Source organism: Danio rerio, chromosome 23, assembly GCF_049306965.1.
Source record: "Danio rerio strain Tuebingen ecotype United States chromosome 23, GRCz12tu, whole genome shotgun sequence".
Lineage (NCBI taxonomy): Eukaryota > Metazoa > Chordata > Actinopteri > Cypriniformes > Danionidae > Danio > Danio rerio.
This window is the reverse complement of record NC_133198.1, coordinates 12,521,789-12,542,139: the sequence shown is the minus strand read 5'-3', so window position 1 is coordinate 12,542,139 and position 20,351 is coordinate 12,521,789. Positions and strand designations below refer to the sequence as shown.

Sequence of the window (20,351 nt, the reverse complement as noted above, 5' to 3'; positions counted from 1 at the left end):
TATGAAGAATTGAATTTAACTATGAAGATGTATGCGAAATATTTGAGTTATATTATTCACTATATATATATATTATATATATATATATATATATATATATATATATATATATATATATATATATATATATATATATATTGGCATTGATTTTGTTCCATAGATTCTGTTGAGATTGCATATCAAAATATGTATCCCATCCTCTGAGTAAATATCTGTTTTTTTCTTCTTTTTTTAAATATAATATTTATAAACCAAAGATGGCATTTGCCACCAATTTTGCCTTTTCCTGACAGGCTTTTGCCACTTTTTAATGTATTACAATGAAACCACAGTTGCAATTAAGTCAATTCTTTGACACAAAGTTATAGTTATGAGATGTTAACTACAGTAACTACACGAAAGAAAGTCAGATTTGTGGATGAAAAGTAGCAATCACTTTTTTTAAAAAAATCTGTGCAAACAAGCTTCCAAAACAGACCACATTGAATCTTTAAAACCCCGGGTTTACCCATAATTAAAATGAAATATTTGCTTTTAATTTACTCAAAAAAGGCTGTTCAATATGGGTGCTTGGGTGGCTTTACTCTTCACCAGAACATTAAAGAAGAGTTTTAGCTGACACAGAGCTCATAAGATGCAATAGCCTAAATATCTACCAGCACTTTGAAGGGCATAAAAACCTTCCAGGTGTGCAATCATATTTAATACAATGGGTCAAATATTCGGAAGTGTTTACTGATGAGCGAAACCGTGTCGAGACTTCGCGGACGATTTAATCCAGACTGTAGTTTTGTTTAGCTCTGGTTCTGGATTTCTCTCCGCCCCTCCTGCTCTCGAGCAGCAGCAGCAGCAGCGGGGCTTCCCAGTGTGTGCTCGCAATTCGGGATGATGACCGCCCGGCTCTCCTGCTCGCTCAGCGCGCTGTTTTTCCTGTGTCTGTCTGGATGCTGGAGCTCACTACTTGCCGCTCCACGACTTAACGACACAGGTGAGATTTGTAAATCAACTTGATGTTTCTGTTTTCTCATTTTAGTTTAAAGTCTCAGTAATTTGTTTGTGTCGTTTTTATGACTTGTTTATTTGAAACTTTGTTAGTTTTACTGAATGAAAAACAAAACAATCCTGTTAAACTTCATTTAGTTTATAACTGCATTTAGTTTATATATATAAATATAATTACATTTTTTAAACTTCATTTTTAGCTAAAAAAATATCTTGATGTTATTTATGAAACTAAAAAGAAAACTAACCAAAACAGAAAATGTAAACCAAATAAAAATAAAATACACTTTTTAAACTTAAGCTGTATAGAAGTGTCTTAAAAATATCTTATAAAATATTATTCACTGTCTTCATGGCAAAGATAAAAGAAATCGGTTATTTGAAGATAAGTTATTAAAACTATTATGTTTAGAAATGTGTTGAAAAAAATCTTCTCTCCGTTAAACAGAAATTGGGGAAAAAAATAAACAGAGCGAATAATTCAGGGAGGCTAATAATTCTAACTTTAACTGTATATCATAAAAAAATATATGGTTATCTCAAAACTAAACAACAATATTGCATTTTTTTCAGTATTGTGCTTTCCTGTAAAAATATCAGTAAATTAGCAGTTTTACATATTTTGTGATTTGTTTTTATTTTTATTTTTCGTTTATTTGTGCTTTTGAATTGCATTAAGAGACTTTGATTTTTCTTCCAACAACTTTTAACCTTGAAAAGTTTGTAAAAAGTGCCTTTTTAAACATTTTTAATAGTTTAAAGTGATAAAATGTTTGCATTGTAATACACTAAATGTAATACGCTACCAGTACATTTTCTGTTATTTTACACTCTTATTTCTCTCTATATTTTATTTATTATACATTATATTATTATTTTAAACTACTACAATGTCAATAAAAGACACTTTGTTAAACTGTGGAATTGTTTTTTCAACATCAAAAGAAAACCCTTTTGAATAAAAAAATATGGAAACTATTAATAAACAGATATTGTTTACAGTGTATCTTAGCTGCTTTTGCATTTGAAGCAGACAGATATGGATATGACATGAAAGTGTGAGACACACACTACAGATTTACTGACTGACAGATGCTAAAGGATTGTTTTATTAATATGGTGTGTATTTGCGCAGTGGTCCTTCACTGTCCGGGGAAGCTGACGGTGATGCCATCCAGTCGAGGATGTGCTTCAGACAGAGACTGTTCAGGAGGACATAAGTGCTGTGTGTTTGACTGTGGAGCTGTGTGTGTCCCACCAGCTTTCAGTGAGTCTGATTCAACACACACTTCACTACTGGACATTTATTAATAACTAATGATGCAGTAATCTTGATTTCTTGTGGCCAATACTGATTGAATTTTTGTCAATTTTTCCTGTATAATTATATAATAAAAATAATCAAAAAAGATTGTTTATTTTCAAAATATAAATTAAAAACATACCAATTGATTTTATTTCAGCTTTTACATAACAACTGTACTACACAATAATAGTAGGCTGAATAAAAATAGCTAATTCGTTGTGCACCAGTAGGTGGCGCAGATAGAATAGCAGGAATAATGGCATTTTCCTTATACAGAGAACTACAGTGGCCAAGAAAGCTGAAATGCACTGCAAGTTAAGAAAACACATGGTCTGCATCTAAAATCGCATACTTCCCTACTATATATTAAATTAAAAACAGTATGCGAGTTTAGTACTGTATCTGAATTCATAGTAAACTGTATGCGAGAAGTACCAGAATGAGCTACTTTTGGTGAGATTCAGTAGTGTGCATGGAGAGTAACTGGATAATCAATGGTGGATGTAGTACATCTGAATTCCATTCATACTACTCACATTGCTACTCTGTGTTTGTACTGCAAAACTCCTCTTACTATAAAACTAATTTACTAGACTGTCGTGCTTTTAATGATTCCAGAAGACATTTTTTTTTTATTAAATAAACTTTCTTAATTACATTTTTAGCAAAGTGACACCAGAAAAGAATTTAGTATTTTTACCATATATTAATACAAAAAATCTTATTTAATTTATTTTTTCATTTGTTTTTTTTATTTTTTATTGTACATTTATTATTGAAATGTTCCTGCCATGAAAATACCCTTGGTTACTAACATGGCATTAAATAAAAAAATACATTACATTACTGCTCACATTCAGTATGCAGCAGGGAAATACGTATTGAACACATCACTATTTTTCTCAGAAAACCTATTTCTTAAGATGCTGTTGACTGGGAATTTTCACCAGATGTTGGTATCAACCAAAGTAATCCACATTTGCAAAGAAAACAAATCTAATTAGTTTACAAATGGAATTAATATTAAATGATGTAAAGACAAAGCAGTGAAAGCCCAGACAGCAGCTGACAATCTCTCAGTAGTTAGTCAGAAACCATCTGCCCTTAGTCAATTAATATTAGCTGCTTCCATCCAACATTAGATAACCCAGTTCACCTGTACCATATGTCTTTGGACTGTGGGGGAAACCGGAGCACCCGAAGGAAAACCACACGAACGCAGGGAGAACATGCAAACTCCACACAGAAATGCCATCTGACCCAGTCGAGGCTCGAACCAGCGACCTTCTTGCTGTGAGGCGACAGTACTACCTACTGCGCTGCGCACTGTGGACGCAGCCATGAATATGGAAAAACATGTACAAATTGAAAAATAAAACATCTTCATCACTTTGACAACACACACGCACACACAAAAAATGTCCCTACACATGCAAATACAGAAATGTGCTGCAAACAGAGCAGACCACATCGAAAATGTGTCAGGGGACCCCAATAATTGACGAACCCAACTGCTTTCTGCTTCAGTCATCAGTATATAGACCATTTCAATGTGGTCATGTCATTGGCCCATGAACATTTCATGCTTGTTATCAAATTATTTCATAACTGTAAGAACAGGCAATTCAATCATAACTTAATGTTAAAACAGCTGTCACAACATTATTCATCAATATCTGACTCTTTTTGGATTCCCTAAAGCTTTAGAAATGAAAAATGTAAAACAAGAAATACAAGACCATTGTTTTTGTTTACATCCCTCAAAAGGGTCTATACAAAAATCAAAGAACTGTATGACAAGGATGTTAAAATAAAGAAAAACTTTAAATATGAAACAGTCAGGTTTATAATTTTTTGGATTCCCCTGACACATTTCCACTCTATTTGGGGCGTATTTCTGCATGTGTTGTGAGAATTAGCATGCACTATTTATATTATCACTCAGGTATTGCTTCATTTTAAGTGACAAGTAGTTTTGTGGTAGATGTTCTTATTAGAAGGTATAGTCTAATAATCTTAATCAAAAGCGTTCTAAATTTACAAGCGGTTCATCAGTTAGTGATGTAGTTTCTGTTGTTTGTGAATCAGCGAAGCCAGGAGTTTGTCCACACAGAAGATTTGGAGCAGGAATGTGTGCCGAGTACTGTGTCAATGACAGCAATTGTCCCAGCAATGAGAAATGCTGCAGCAATGGATGTGGACATGAATGTACACCTCCATATACAGGTATTATATTATATTATATTATATTATATTATATTATATTATATTATATTATATTATATTATATTATATTATATTATATTATAATGTGCTGTCAAAAGATTAATCTTGAAGGTTCAAAAATACTTGGTCATTGGCACAATTCTAACATTTTAGACTCTATACACTAACACAATGAACTTGAAATGAAACGAACAAGATGTGCTTTAACTGCAGACTGTGAGTTTTTTTTTTACATCTAAATCAGGTGAACGGCGTAGGAATTACAACAGTTTGCATATGTGCCTGCCACTTGTTAAGGACCAAAAGTAACTTCTAAACTGTTCCATGGCCAGGCATGTGTTATTTCCTCATTATCCTAATTACAATGAGCAGATATAACTGGAACATCATCCTATGGACAGATGCAATCAAGATCAACTTGTACTAGAGTGATGGGAAGAGAATAGTATGAAGATGGAAAGGAACTGCTCATGATCCCTAAAGCAGTGAAGCATGGAGATAGTAGTGACATGGTGTAGGCATGTATGGCTGTCAGTGGAACTGATTCTCTTGCATTTATTGATGACATGACTTTTGACAAAAGCAGCAGGATGAATTTTGAAGTGTTTCAGGCAATATTATCTGCTCATATTAAGCCAAATACTTCGAAACTCATTGGACGGTGCTTCACAGATGGAGAATGACCCAAAGCATACTGCAAAAGCAACCAAAAAGTTTTTAAAGGGAAAGAAGTAGATTGTTGTGCAATGGCCAAGTCAATTACCTGATCCGAATCCAATTTAGCTTGCATTTCACTTGCTAAATATAAAACTGAAATGTCCCTAGAACAAGCAGGAACTGAAGACAGGTAGTAATTTAAAATGTGCTTATTTGCTATTAATTGATTGACAGCACTAATTATCATATTATATTATATTATTATATTAATTATATTATATTATTTGGGACGGCTTTTAATTACATTTAATAGTATTATTTTATGGGATTTTATAATTTTTTGATATTATTATACAGATTTAACTATTAAATCACAATTTATTATTTTATATTACATTATAAAGTTTAAGTTTTTGTACTCTCTATGGCAAAAAAATTAACCTGAATTGAACTTTATCACCCCTGTCCAGGCATATGGTGGCTTTAATAAACATGAGAAGAAGTAGAACCCAACTTGCCAAGTGTGTAAAACTGCTCACTGTTGCTCAGTGTGTCTCTGCTCACATTTTTGTGCTGTCCACGCAGTGAAGCCTGGTCGATGTGCCTTACCGAGGGGAACCCCAATGTGTGCTGAATACTGTTATCATGATGGCCAGTGTCCTGCTAAACAGAAGTGCTGCCCGACCACCTGCGGTCACGCATGTGATGACCCCTGCTGATTTAAACATCCCCAACATTGATTTCACCTCATAACTCATACTTGAGTCATTTTAACCCAGTATTTCATTCAGAGGGAACAATGTCTGTTTATAACCACCAAATAAACCTCATAGTTTTAGTAAACAGTTTTTTTCCAGAGCTTGAGCTTTTTGGCCACTGAAAAACAAAGGAAGTTGCTTCATTGAAGAGTCAGTATTTATTTTTTTTTTGTATGCCAGCGTTCCTTTGGCTGTTCTCTTCTCACATAACAGCTCATTGGCATTAGTGCTCAGGAATGTTCCCCTCCCTGGGACCCAAACACATGCGGGACGTCCTGTAATGAAAGAGACCTCTGTTTCCACCCTTTACAAAAGCTTCAAAGCAATTTAACAATAATATGACTACATTCATGTTAATACACAATCCCAATTTTTAAAATAACTAGGTGTGCCATGCTAACCAATAACTCAGAAATGATAGTAAACAATGTTTATAACACATTAGTAATAAAACCCAGCTAAAAGTTTGCAACTGTGGGAAGACTGATTCTAGAGCTTAAAGGTGCAGTATGTAAGACTGACACCCAGATGTCAAACAAGGTATTGCACTCCAAATTCAAAACACTTTTTCACTCTGCCCCTCCTCTGACAACTCCACACAAATGCAGGTTACCAGATTGACGACACCAGCAGGAGATAGCGTGTCTGACTATCGAGCCTACAGAATATCATAACTATACATGATAGAAGGAATATTTTCCATGTTAAAATTAATTTTTGTCCTAGCAATCAACTAAAATTTCCATTTTAGAAACGGCCTCAATTTCACATGGCTGAACAGCACCATAAATTATATGACAAGGATCACTTCAGGTAATGATTATGTGTTTCACTCTGTGTTAAATGTTATAAATATTAGTTTGAATGTCATTTTACATGACATTTATTGCCATGCCACTGAAGCAGCAGCAGACAGTTCACCTCAGATCTTAAAAATAAAAGAAACCATTTGAAATTGAACTTTAGAGCTGTGACTCCAACAAACCAGCAAATATCAGTCACTGAGCATTTACTTTTACTAATTTACTATGTTAACCCTTTCATGCACAAGCTATAAAATAGATATAGAACAAATAAGCTTAGACGAGTCACTTAAGACCCATGTAGTGCATCAAAGGGTTAAAGAGGTTTAGGCCCAATCCCAATTCTACCCCTTAGCCCTTCCCTTTAGCCCTATCCCTTTTTTGCTTGTTCCCATGATGGGGTAGGGATGTCCCAATTCTCTTTAGCTTAAAGGCATGGGGCTAAGGGGAAGGGCTACATACCACTTCGAACTGAGATTTTTCAGGTCCACACTCGAAACCAAGGAGTGAGAAAATTTCCCAGAAAACATCAGCCACAGCTGCACTCGGAAGGAGACCCACAAATTAGTATTTTTTGTCGTTATTATGAATTTTTACAACAAACAAGCATGTTTAAATACATTCATAACCGTGTTCATGTTTTACCGTCATGCTTTTTAAGAAAACTCTCTAAAACAAAAACTGCTAAAATTTCAAGATCTTTAATCCCTAATAATAACTCTTGTATAGCAGTCCCACAACATTCTGACACTCGATGACACTCAAATACCCTGTCAGAAAAGTCTAGTGGCTGGGAATGGGCTTTTTACAGTGTCTGCTATAATGTTAATGTTGTTTTTTGTGTTTACATAGATAATATGGCCACGGTGTAAATGCACAGTACAGTTACTGTATAATTGCCACAAGATATCATTATGACAATATGATATTGTTGCCTTCAGTGATTTACTGAAGACAAATACAAAAAAAAAAAAAAAAAAACCAACTGGAATAACAACAGCAGTCATGATCATCTGATCTCATTTGAAGCAGGAGATCGCGATAACATAGGATGACATGTGCAGGTGCTGCAGTGCTGTCCCATTTCACACTCTGTTTCAAGGGCCAAGGGAAAGGGGTAGAGGTAAAGAATAGAAATGGGATTGGACATGTTAAAAAGACACAGCGTTACAGTGTACCATGCTCAGCTAATGTTTACATTTGTAATATTTATATTGTTTACTATTTAAACACCACGGGCCTGTTTCAGTAAGGAGGTTAAACTAACTCAGAGTTTAAACTTGAACTCTGAGTGGATTTACCGAACTCTGAGTTTTCAGTTTCATATTAGTGAATCTGAGTTAGGTCAATCAACTTTGAGCAGACCAACTCAAGAGTTAAGCCAGCACACTGTGACTATAAAAAGGCCTTATCAATAGAGCGCAGATATTACGAGTGACCATGACAACATCTGAAAAAGGTCATCATTTCTTTCTCCAGCTGAACTTGATGTGCTCAAGCAAAGTTATAGCAAATGTGAGCATCATACATCTTAAAAAGCAACACCACTGCATCTGTGAAACAGAGACAGTTAGCGAGGGAAAACAGCTGAAGTTAATGCGCAATTTTTAATTTAAAGTATTTAAATATTTAATATAATAATTAATAATAAAATAAGTAATGTTATGTGTGACATTTATACACATTTTTACACACGTTCTTACTTTTATACACGTTGATCTGTTTTAATAGATTTAAAAGTGCACTTGTGTCTGGCTTTTTTATTGATCAAGTGATAGAGGTTGATATGACATTTAAAATGGAAGCAGAACTAAACAATAGTTTTTAGAAAGAAACTTAATCCCATTAATCTAGTTACAGTACATGTCCCTTTCGAAGGTCAGTGAATTTAAGCTCATTATTTATTAAAAAAAAGGACAAGCCATTCTCGTACGTTACTTGGTGCTTTGTGTGACTAAAATGTAGTTAATAGCTGTTTCCATTTAAATGTATTAATTAAATTTATGTGCAAAACTGGAATAACGCATAAAAGATGTGCGAATAAAGCAGCGTTTCCATCCAACGATTCAAAGAGAACAAAATCATCACTTCCTGATAAAACGGGCACCAAATATCAACATGGAAAAACAGAATTTATTCTGTTCAGAATTTATTTATTTAATAAATATTGAATTTATATGAATAAATTTACTTAATAATAAATGTACTTGTGCCTCAGAAGACAATGCGAACACACAATGAACACTTGGGGGCGTTTGAAGCCATGAAATGTGGAGAACGGACGCTCTTAACACATTTTAAACGCTCTGGAGGTCATTAATAATATAAAAACATTAATACTGAAACAGTTAAGGCGTTTTAGAATTAATGACCAAAACAACATTTAAGATGTGTTACAGTGTGCTCAGCCTGCTGGTTTGTCCATTCACACACATTTTCATCGTCATTTGATCTCTTATAACAAACCTTTTTTTAATGCACATACTATAATTGGTTCAGTAAAAGTTTTTCCATTGTAGTTTAGGCACATGTTTTCTATCGAATAAAAATTGATCCTACTCAGTTATGCGCAGTTTTTATGCCTCTTTTTAAAAGTTATGTGCATCATGACGTTTCCATCAATCGTTTTTATGCACATATCCAAAATGAGCATAAAAATAGGTGGGTGGAAACGTAAGGCTGAGGAGAGAAATACAGATTCGTCTTTAAAAAAAGGGGAGGAGACTGACAGAAACTCAGAGTTTAGAGAATAAAACCTGCTCTTGACCAGGTTAGGTTCACAGAGTAAGTTACCACAGTAACTGACTCTGAGTTAAAATTACCTCTCTTTCAGAAACAGGCTTGACTTACCCTGCTTTCTCGAGTTTAACAAACCTGCCCTTTTGAAACAGAAAACCCAGGGTTTATCTCATTGCGGGGTTACAATATTCTGAGTTTTCACTTAACCTCCTTTCTGAAACAGGCCCCACATCACATGGACCGGAGTTTTCCACCAAGGCAACCCTGGGTGCTGAACTATAATTGGGTAAAGTGGCAGTGGGCTAGTTATAGAGATCAAAACAAAGACAGACGTTCTGACATAAAGCACACATTTTTAAAAGAAAATAACTGACTTTAGGATTGTTTTTCAGATAAACAAGAATGTTCATTTAGCATGTTTTTTAAATCTCTACAAATATAATGTGATGTTTTTATGCTTTAGAGTCATGAACTTACATGCAGAACCTTTAAGAAGGAAAAACTGTGACAATCAGTTTATGCTTAAGCCATTTCATTTATGATTTTTATTTATCTAGCGCATTTATTGTGTATAGCCATACACCCAAATTACTTAAAAATCATGAGGGAGGAGGTGGCTTGGGGGGTCTCTCCACACCATCACCAGTGTGCAGCATCTACTTGGACAGCAGCCACAGGACAGACAGGTTGAGCACCCCCTGCTGGCCTCTCTATCTCAAAAAAGGGTTAACACATTTGCATGATCCCATGTGCTGTCGACTTGCCATAATCATGTTAAAAAGTGATGGAAAACCTGGATCTGGAAACATTCAGAAATCAAACAAATCAAAGAATGCAGAGTGTAAATCTTTAAAAAGAAAAGTGCAAACCACCACATGCAAAAATAGATGATGGAAGAATTTATATTCAGCAGATGCAGAGCCTCTTTCACATAATTCAAACTGAAGGGCACCACTGGGAGAGAGGGATGCCAAATAGTTTCCTAAACCCTCCAAAAAGCTTGACATTCTTCTGCAAAATCCCTCGAGGCATGAAGAAAAAAAGAGAAAGTCAAATCACAATTCTCAACACATGTTCTAGGTTTCCAGTTAGTTTATTATTGGAACACTGACCAATGTAAAAGATGTGCTTCAAAATTTGAATTCCAGTCTGGAGGTCATTATGTGGTCAGCACACAGGCAACTGCGAAAAAAAAAAATATAAACGCTTTTAAAAAAGCAGTCCCTTTCAAACAACACATTTAAATATCAGTGCATTACAGAATGTGGAAACTATTTGCCACATTCCTAAATGTCCACTTTCAGTAGTTTTAGGAGTGTAGCATCTCTGTTTCTGTGAGATTTTGCACAAAGCAGCGGAGTAAACAGTGAAGACTTAACATAAGGCTTTTTTCCATGTATGTTTCTATCAGTAGGCCATACTACTACTTTCCCAAAACTGCACTGCATACATATTTGTTTGCAAAAGAAAAACAGCAACAAAGAAAAAAAAGGTTGCAATCTCGGTTGATTATGTGACTCAAATTAAAACAAACACTAGCAAAACAAAAATGGACAATCTGCTTGTGGCAAAAAAAACAAAAAACAAACAAAAACAAAAAGATGGTTAATCTTTCCTTGTATGAAATACATATTTCCTTGTTCCTCAAATAAAAACAAACACTAACAAAACAAAATGGACAGTCTTCGACTCTGACAAAACCAAAAAAGATGGTCAATCGTGTCTTATGTTTCCCAAAACATAAAAACTACAAAAAAGGACAAGCATTTCTTGAACTCAAAAAAAGAAAAAACAAAATAGAAGAGGAAAAAAAAAAGTTGCCAACTCCAAACGAAACACTAGCAAAACAAAAAAGTAATGGAGAATCTTTGCTTGTGGAAAAAAATACAAAAACAAAAAGATGTTTAATCTTGCTTGAGACTCAAATGAAAACAAACAAAACGGACAATCTCTGCTTGTGACATGAAAAACTAAAATAAAAGTTGGAAAATATTTGCTTACGTGAACAAAACAAACACTAGCACAACAAAATGGACAATCTGTTTGAGACAAAAAAACAAACAAAAATAAAAATATGGTCAAGCTTTGCTTGTGACTCAAAAAAAACAAAAAAACAAAATGGACAATCTTTCAATCTTTGACTCTGACAAAACCAAAAAAATGATCAATCGTTTCTTTTGTTTCCTAAAACATAAAAAGTTCAAAAAAAGACAAGCTTTTCTTGCAACTCAAAAAAAGAAAAGAGAGGGGGAAAAAGTGGTCCACCTCCCTATGTAACTCAAAACAAAACACTAGCAAAACAAAAAAGTGATGGACAATCTTTGCTTGTCACAAGAAAAATTAAAATAAAAAATGGAAAATATTTCCTTCTGTGAACCAAATCAAAACAAACACAAGCAAAACTAAATGAACAATCTTTGCTTGTCACAAAAAAAATTATGCTCAATCTTTTTCTGTCTTCTTTGTTTGCGTAATTTAAATCAAAGCAAACACAACCAAAACAAAATGAAAGACAATCGAAGCTTTTCTTGTGGCTTAAAAAAGATAAACAAAACACTAGCAAAAAAAAAAAAAAAAAAAACACAGCAAAGAAAGTGACGGACAACCTTTGGTTTTGAGAAAAAACAAGCAAAAACAAAAAGATGTTAAATATTTCCTTGTGGCTCAAAATAAAACAAACACTAAAAACAAAATGATGGAAAATGTTTTGCTTGAGACAAAAAAAAAAAAAAACTAACAAAAGACAAAAGATGGCCAATTTTTGCTTACATGAACCAAATCAAAACAAACACTAACAAAATGAAGGACAATCTTTGCCTGTGACAAAAAATAAATAAATAAATAAAACAAAAAGGTTAATCTTGGCTTGCATGCCTCAAATCAAAACAAACACTAACAAAACATAATGAACAAATAAATAAAAAAAATCAGGCTAATCCTCCAATACAGGTAGCTCATATGTTCAACAAATGTTCAGAACAGTCACTTGGCATCAAATCCTTCCTCCCAGAGCCGAAAAGCATCCAAAAACTCCAGCAGCTGTCGATAATTTCAGCATCACAATTCTCTCAGCTGCCTAATATGGGCACTTGGGGGCATCAGAGCTGCTCTGGGCATTTATGTCAGCAATGGCACTCCTCTTATACGCCGAATCAGGTTGGCCAGTCGTTTGGCCAGTGGTGGGCTGGGCTCGTCCACCTGGAATGTGCGGGTCAGTAGATTGTAAAATGAGCCGTAACCCACCGCCACCACCGTGCAGGTCAGACAGATGACATTGTAGGGCATGCTGAAGTCAGGAGTGGGCAGATTTACCAGCAGGGGTTCAGTGTATACGCGCATAAAATAGCTGGACTCCTCCTTCACTGGGACACTGGAATGCAGAGGGGAAAATGAAAACTGCTTTAGTAATAATAATAATAGTAATAATAGTAGTAGTAGTAAAAACTAGACTACAACCTCCAAGCTTGTTACAAAAGCTATGGAATTAAAAAAATAAGACTTACTGTATTTGTTAGGTATGGGTTATGTACGAGTATAAAGGAATTGTTAGGTATGACTAATATGTCAATATTTATTTATTTTTTATTTATCTGAAAACATTTCTATTAAACTTCTAACAAAAATGTTGTCTTTTGCATACTGAAGCCCTGGTCAGATCACACAACTTTTATTCGTCAGATTATGAAAATGTTTTTTCTTGATAAAATCTTGACAAGTCATGGGTAACAAATGTGCCAGACTACACACTCCTTTATGATCAGTCATCCTGTGACGTCTACGACGAGCGTTATTTCCCAAAGGAGTCACAAGTGTTGCTATAACAATTTTTCTTATCTCAATTAATTTTGTTTAATCTTATTTCAATGTCAATAAACACTGATGCTTGCAGACAACTAATAACTACATTATTTAAGGGCACTCCTTACGACATTGGATAAGATAAAACTTATGATTCCTCTTAATATCAAGATATTTTCTTTGAAATCTAAATGTATATTGTCCTGTCATGGGTTGATTATTAAACAATCCCTCATCTGAAATTGCCGCGAATGAGACAAAGAAAATGAAAGCACATAAGCAGCAGCAAGGAATATTCAGATGCTCAAGACATACTCTTTAAAACGATGACATATTTAAAAAATAGCTAATTTATAACTGACATTTGTGATACAATCACAGTAAACCCTTCATTAAATTCTTATTTTCCACAGAGCAAAATAAATTATTTACCCATATAGTGGAGTAGTAGACGGGCAAAAACAAAAATATAATTCGTATATTTTTTTCTTGGAAAATTTCTTTTTGAAACTTATTTAGTTTCAAAGTAATTAGGTAATTTTTATCTTAATTTGAATGTATCCTTTGTTGGTCAGTTATCAATAAACAAGAATAACAAATAACAACTGAGGTGATGCACTTCAAAAGATGTCTGCTATATGAGCCAGAACATGAATTGCTGTGAGATTGCGCTGGTTTGTTAAAAAAAATAAAAAACTAGCCTAAATAAAATCAAAGATAAATATTTCATTTATATGATGACAAAATATGTATATGACTATTAATGACAAATATTTGAATAAGCAAGAAATGCTTTTGCAATGTTTTCGCAGCACTGAACGTGTTTTCAGAATACTTCACAGGAACAAACTGTGTTGTAAAATGAACTAACTCAGAAACACCTAGTGAGAATGGAGATGTCTGCATATTTGTGCCAGTCTGTCAGATAGAAAAAGAAGTTAAAGTTTGCAGAACCAATGATGTGACCCACCCATAAGTAAATATGCAGCCTATTTTTTGATTATCTGACCGGCACATCCCACTGATATACCCAAGAAATTATGTGCTCCTATTGCACAGTGTCACTCCCGTGACGGAACTCATCATAAAGAACGAAAAAAATTAAACATGCTAGATTTTCAGCGATGGTGTTGTGAGGCGTCGCAGACATGGTTTCAGTTGTTGTGAACCATGCCACATTACACAAGAAGAAATTATTGAATATTGTATCACGACGCCCATTTGTCATTTACGAATCCCCATGACACCCTACATCAAGGAAATTGTGCCAAAGTCGTTACAAATTTGTGTGATCTGACCAGGCTTAAATTGATTTAGATTTTCTGAAAAATTGCGATTGTTGAAAGTATATATTTTCAGTTATGAATTAAACATTTACTTATGAACCCTGTTTAAAAGTTAAACCATTCATTTTGTGTTGTAATAAATAAATAGAAATAGAATAGAATAGATTCCCCATCAAATGTTTTTTCTTCCATCAAATAAAAATATCAGGCTACCTTAAATTAATCACTCTATGGAAAATGTATATTTAAAAATGTTCCGCTTAAATCTCCGTCAACATTTTTAATAGAAGTCATTAATTTAAAGATTATGTCTTGAGCTTCTGGTTACCTTAGAACTTGTGTGCTTTTTATTTCCTCTCTCACTCGCAGTTTATGTGTGTGATGAAAGACAATGACAAGGCGCATATGTAAAGTAGAGGCTACTATAGCATATAACAATTTTGTTGTTTACATATGATATTGCATTCATTTGCATACATGTCTTTATAGTTATAAACTAAAAGCCTCAGTTTGGTATGAAAAAAAGTTGGTTAGTTGGCTGTACACTAAAGCCTAGTTCACACTACAGGATTTTAAACATCGGCAGATTGCTGTGCCTTTCTTTCATGACTTGATTTTGTGTCTTTTAATCGCTGTGGTGTTCACACTACGCGACACTACGTGAATGATCCACAAGAGGGGGGTCACACACTACAGCTCATTCAAGCTACCAAACCACAGCCAATAAAATTTTGAGGGAGGAGTCTTCAGACCAAGCTGAGCATTATTAGCTGCTTGTGTGCTGATTACATCACTGACAGCGTTTCAAGCTTTCAAGGAAGCATTTAAAAACATCCCAGCTGATGCATCAGTGAATTATCAATCATCTGCAAGTTTTTTATTTTTGTAATTTTATAACTCTTTGAAATAAAACTAACATATCTATAACACCATGAGATTTTCTAAATATCAGTGTATTTCTTTCTAACATTGTTTTTTTTTTTAATTACAAAACAGTAAAGGACTGAGCATTTGTACCTTTAATTACCATATTGGTCAAAATGACTGCATGCATGTCTGATACTTTTTGCTGTGACTTTAAATATGTGTGCATTTTTTGCCTAGCAACTTCCTGCTAACATGAACAAATCTTTCTTATAGCAAAAACATCAATATACTTCAGATATCTTTCAAAACAGCATATTTTGTGCCACGAAATAGCTCCTGTTCGAAAGTGAAAATGAAAGCCAAGACCTTTGCGTGTTTTAGTATTTTAACTACATATTTATAGGCTGTATTACCAAAAAAAGATAATATTTTTAGGGTAATGGTGTCATTAAATATGATGCCAGACAATTAAAGCTTAATTTTATTATCTCAATAGAAGCTTTGAATGTAAATATGATGAGACAATATGACGTTTTATATGAGAACGGTCAGAATGACCAGTATGGTAATTCTAATAGTTACAGAATTCTAGTTTCACAGTTAATATACCCTACTCTCATGTCTGTGTTAACGCAGAATGAAGCGAGTGCACCGATGCCCATTCTGACCAATCACAGATGTTTCTGTTGAGCTCCTGAGCACACAGGCATTCAGCTCATGTTGATATCCTCTCTCATTGGCTGCAGCTCATCACTACATCTGACCACATGTGGGGTTGAGTCGGCCGACTGCTCTGAAATATTCAGCATGCTAAATATTGGATTTCCGTCTGCGAGGTGTTGGCGACGCGTCAGCGAGCCTCGTTGATGTGTTGTTCAGTAGTTCACACAAAGACTGGCGAGCGCCGTGCACCCGCAGAAATTTTCCCAATCCCAGCCTGATCCATCGGCAAGCTCGTTAACTTCCAAATCAGGCTTAAAATCCTGTAGTGTGAACTAGGCTTAAATTAGCACAACTATAGTCTATTTGTTGTGTTTATGAAAGGAGCGTGCTCTGATGGAGAGAAAATTTTGATCCTCCGACTTATGGCCGGCTTGTTTCCAAAGCAGAGCACATTTCAGAAAGTTTTGTTTTGTGGCTTCTTTCTTCAATTGCGCAAATAAACAGAAGTGTTTATAACGTGGATCCAGGAAAGAGGCAAGCAGCATCAGCGCTGGTTTGGCATCAACTTATCTGTGTCAGACTGTGACCAGCAATATTCTTCTTTCATTTCGCTTCTTTGGCAAAATATGTCTGTAGACACGTGTTACCATCCCCCAAGCGAACAAATATGTGTTGCACATTTATGCAGCCAATTATAAAAAAACAATAATACAGTTTTTTTTTATTATTTAACTGATACGGTAAATCAGTTAAAAACACTCTTTCGGTTAAGAGTGAATCGGTTATTATGAGCATCCCTAAATTCTACACAAAGCCCCATTAAAAAGCATACTTTAGGTTAAAAAAACAATACCTATAAAAGGTAAAATTGTGTGTGAAAATACCAACTAATACCATTTTAAAATGTTTTATGACATAAAATGAAAATGTAAATGAAATGATAATATGAAAATGTTTAAGTGCACGAATTTGGAAGAAAAAGTGTCTATTTATTTCATACTTCTGTCACAACAGGCTAGTTTATACTTACAAACTGCTAAACAATGGCTGGTCCAGCGTGAAGTTGGTGTTCATTGCAACCATACTTGGCACAAGGGCACTGACCACAGAAGATCTGTAATAACACATAAATCAGATGTAGACACTGCAAAGTCCATACATTTCAAAATATGACAGGAGTCTTACCCGACGTAGAAGCCATGGTTGGGATCAGGGGTGTATTCAGTCCATTTGAGCAGAGCCCTATCAAACTGCACCGTGATCTCTGTCATGGAGTGGGGGGGCAGCTGAATCAACATCTCCAGCAGATGAGGACGGTGGCGGTCTTTAGCCGGCTGGTAGTGAATGTAGCCTACAGGAGAAAGCATGAAATGTTAGTTCTGTTAACTTTACCATGGATGTAGTCTGATCTGATACAATTGAAGCATCTAATGATTCTTAGATTTTGTTGGTGTGTGTGTTTGGTTTAGTACTGGAAATCTAATTTAGAACAGTTATATAAATATTGTATAATATTTTGCACATTACATATTATAGTAAATCTGAAAACTTCCCATAATCAAAGAACTGCCCTAAAAGCTATATCCACATACAAATCATATATATAACTTTGGCGTATCCAGTAAACAAAATGAACTCACTGGGCTTGTTTTCTCTGCTCTTGCTGGTGACTGTGAGCGTGTGAATGTACAGCTGCAGGTACCAGGGCACTGAATCCATCAGCAGTACAGGAAACGCCCGAAACGGGTGGTTATTGTAGATGACTGTGTGGATTTCTCCCGTCTGCAGCCCAAAACCAGACACATAGCGTTCTGCATGCAGCAGCGGACGCAGCATATCACCTAAAATGACAACCAACACAAGAAAAATTCACCTATTTAAGTGATGATAAATAAACACAGATGTGGATTTAAAGGTATCAATTCTGCAAATTATCTTTTTCGCAAAGGCCAATCAGAACCTGAAAGAATGATAAGGAGCCACAGGTAATAATTTAGTGTTTTCTCTATTTGTTTTTGACTTAAGTCCCAGTAGCATTGAATATTTAATGTTTGAATGTAATTTAATGTTTTATCTAAATCAGCATTATGTAATTTTTTGAACATAACCCTGCTGTTGTTTTTCAATTCGGTCACACTTAACAATAAGGTTTCATAAGTTAATTAATTTTCTAGCATAAACTAAGTATGAACAATACTTGTACAGAATTTATTAATCATAATGCAACATTTATGCATTATTAAAATCCAAATTTATGCTTTAATATGAGTTAATATTAATTAACAATGAACAACTGTATTTTTATCAACTAACTAACAAGAACAAGTTCTTTAATAAATTTATGGTTCAGTGTTTGTTTATGTTTGTAAATGTCTTAACTAACATTAACTAATGCAACCTTAATTGTAAAGTGTTACTAAATTCTGTACACACTGTACATTGGGTCAAAAATGTATGGAGCCAGATCAGTCTCAAAAAACAATACATTTACAAATACAATTCATAGATCTACAACAAAATTCACATTCACAAAATCTAATTTCTAAATTCAAAACCTGATTGGAAAATACACAAATCCAATTCGTAAACTTAAAACCTGATTAATAAATACACCAATTCAATTCATAAATTCAAAACACGATTCAAAAATACACAAATTCAATTCGTAAATTCAAAACACAATTCAAATATACACAAATTCAATTTGTAAATTCAAAACATGACTCATCACAAATCCAATTCGTAAATTTAAAACACAATTCATAAACACAAATCCAATTCGTAAATTCAAAACACGATTTGAAAATACACAAATCCAATTCGTAAATTCAAAACATGATTCCTAAGTACACAAATCCAATTAGTAAATTCAAAACATAATTCCTAAGTACACAAATCCAATTTGTAAATTTAAAACACGAATCTTAAACACAAATCCAATTCGTGAATTCAAAACACGATTTGAAAATACACAAATATAATTCATAAAATCAAAACATGATTCATAAGTACACAAATCCAATTGGTTCATTCAAAACACAAATCGAAAATACACAAATCCAATTCATACATTTCAAACATGATTCAAAAATACAAATTCAATTTGTAAATTCAAAACACGATTTAAAAATACACAAATTCAAATTGTAAATTCAAAACACAATTCAAAAATACATAAATCCAATTCAAAAATACATAAATCCAATTCGTAAATTCAAAACACGATTCAAAAAAACAAAAATTCTATTCGTAAATACAAAACATAATTCATCACAAATCCAATTTGTGAATTCAAAACATGATTTGAAAATACACAAATACAATTCATGAATTCAAAACTTGAATTATAAACAAATCAAATTCGTAAATTTAAAACACAAATGGAAAATACACAAATCCAATTCATGAATTCAAAACATGATTCAAAAATACACAAATTCTATTCATAAAATAAAAACATGATTCATCACATATCCAATTCGTAAATTTAAAACACAAATCATAAACACAAATCCAATTCGTAAATTCAAAACATGATTCGAAAATACACAAATCCATTTCAGAAATTCAAAAAATCATTCACAAATTCAATTTGTAAATTCAAAACATGTGTCACAAATATGGCTGACCACACACATAATTATTTTGCTTTTTATTTAACAAATGAGCCAACTTTTGCCCAGGGAAGACTCGAAACCTGATTCCATGGTATTTATGACCCAAAAGGAATGTGCCATGCAACACTGAACAAAGAGCGGTTCAGGACTTTTTTAAGCTCATTGCTGAAGACTGATATTTTAATGTAAACTTTACTCTCTCTTTGTGTGTAATCATGTGTTTTGCAATGTTTCCCTTGCTCCTGTATCAATATTATTGGTTTTAATACTTACTTGCTGTACTAATTAATTGTTGACATTTTATGTTAATACGAGTGCAACATATTAACATTTTAAGAGACTTTAACATTTCTGCCCCGATTTGCATAAAATTTGCCTATGCAAATTCCTCTGCCTCGGACAAAGCGCCATAAACCATGATGCAGAGAGGTTAGTTTCTAATTGGTCAACTTTCCATGGAGGGTGGATCCGAACCCGCCCTATAAAGCTTGGGACTAAAGTAACGCCCTCTCTCTGCTCTGAAACTCTCTGCTCTGAAACCTCTTCAACTCTCTGCAACTTCTTCAGAAAGCACTCTTCTCTCAATTCTCTTCTCTGAATCTGCAACGACCTAAGATCGAGACCTAAGC

General features: G+C 34.0%; 2 protein-coding genes across 3 annotated transcripts in view; one reads left to right on the top strand and one right to left on the bottom strand.

Moving 5' to 3' along the window:
- Positions 1-871: 871 nt before the first annotated feature.
- On the top strand, positions 872-6,036 carry wfdc2 (WAP four-disulfide core domain 2). Its single transcript, NM_001386475.1, has 4 exons — positions 872-988; positions 2,138-2,269; positions 4,397-4,534; positions 5,777-6,036. The coding sequence occupies exons 1-4, from the start codon at positions 886-888 to the stop codon at positions 5,908-5,910; spliced, it is 507 nt and encodes a 168-aa protein (NP_001373404.1). The 5' UTR covers positions 872-885; the 3' UTR covers positions 5,911-6,036.
- A 4,532-nt stretch (positions 6,037-10,568) lies between these two features.
- Positions 10,569-20,351, bottom strand: part of pigt (phosphatidylinositol glycan anchor biosynthesis, class T) — a 52,210-nt gene continuing 42,427 nt past the window's right edge. Inside the window, exons 9-13 of one of the 2 annotated variants that reach the window (XM_073939895.1) lie at positions 17,746-17,946; positions 17,291-17,456; positions 17,136-17,219; positions 12,804-12,861; positions 10,569-12,689 (exon numbers count right to left, since the gene is read on the bottom strand). In XM_073939895.1, the coding sequence (XP_073795996.1) occupies positions 12,609-12,689; positions 12,804-12,861; positions 17,136-17,219; positions 17,291-17,456; positions 17,746-17,946 (590 nt within the window). In that variant the 3' untranslated portion in view covers positions 10,569-12,608. Of the gene's footprint in view, positions 12,862-17,135; positions 17,220-17,290; positions 17,457-17,745; positions 17,947-20,351 lie in introns of both variants that reach the window. The other variant, XM_679516.10, reaches the window with a different exon arrangement.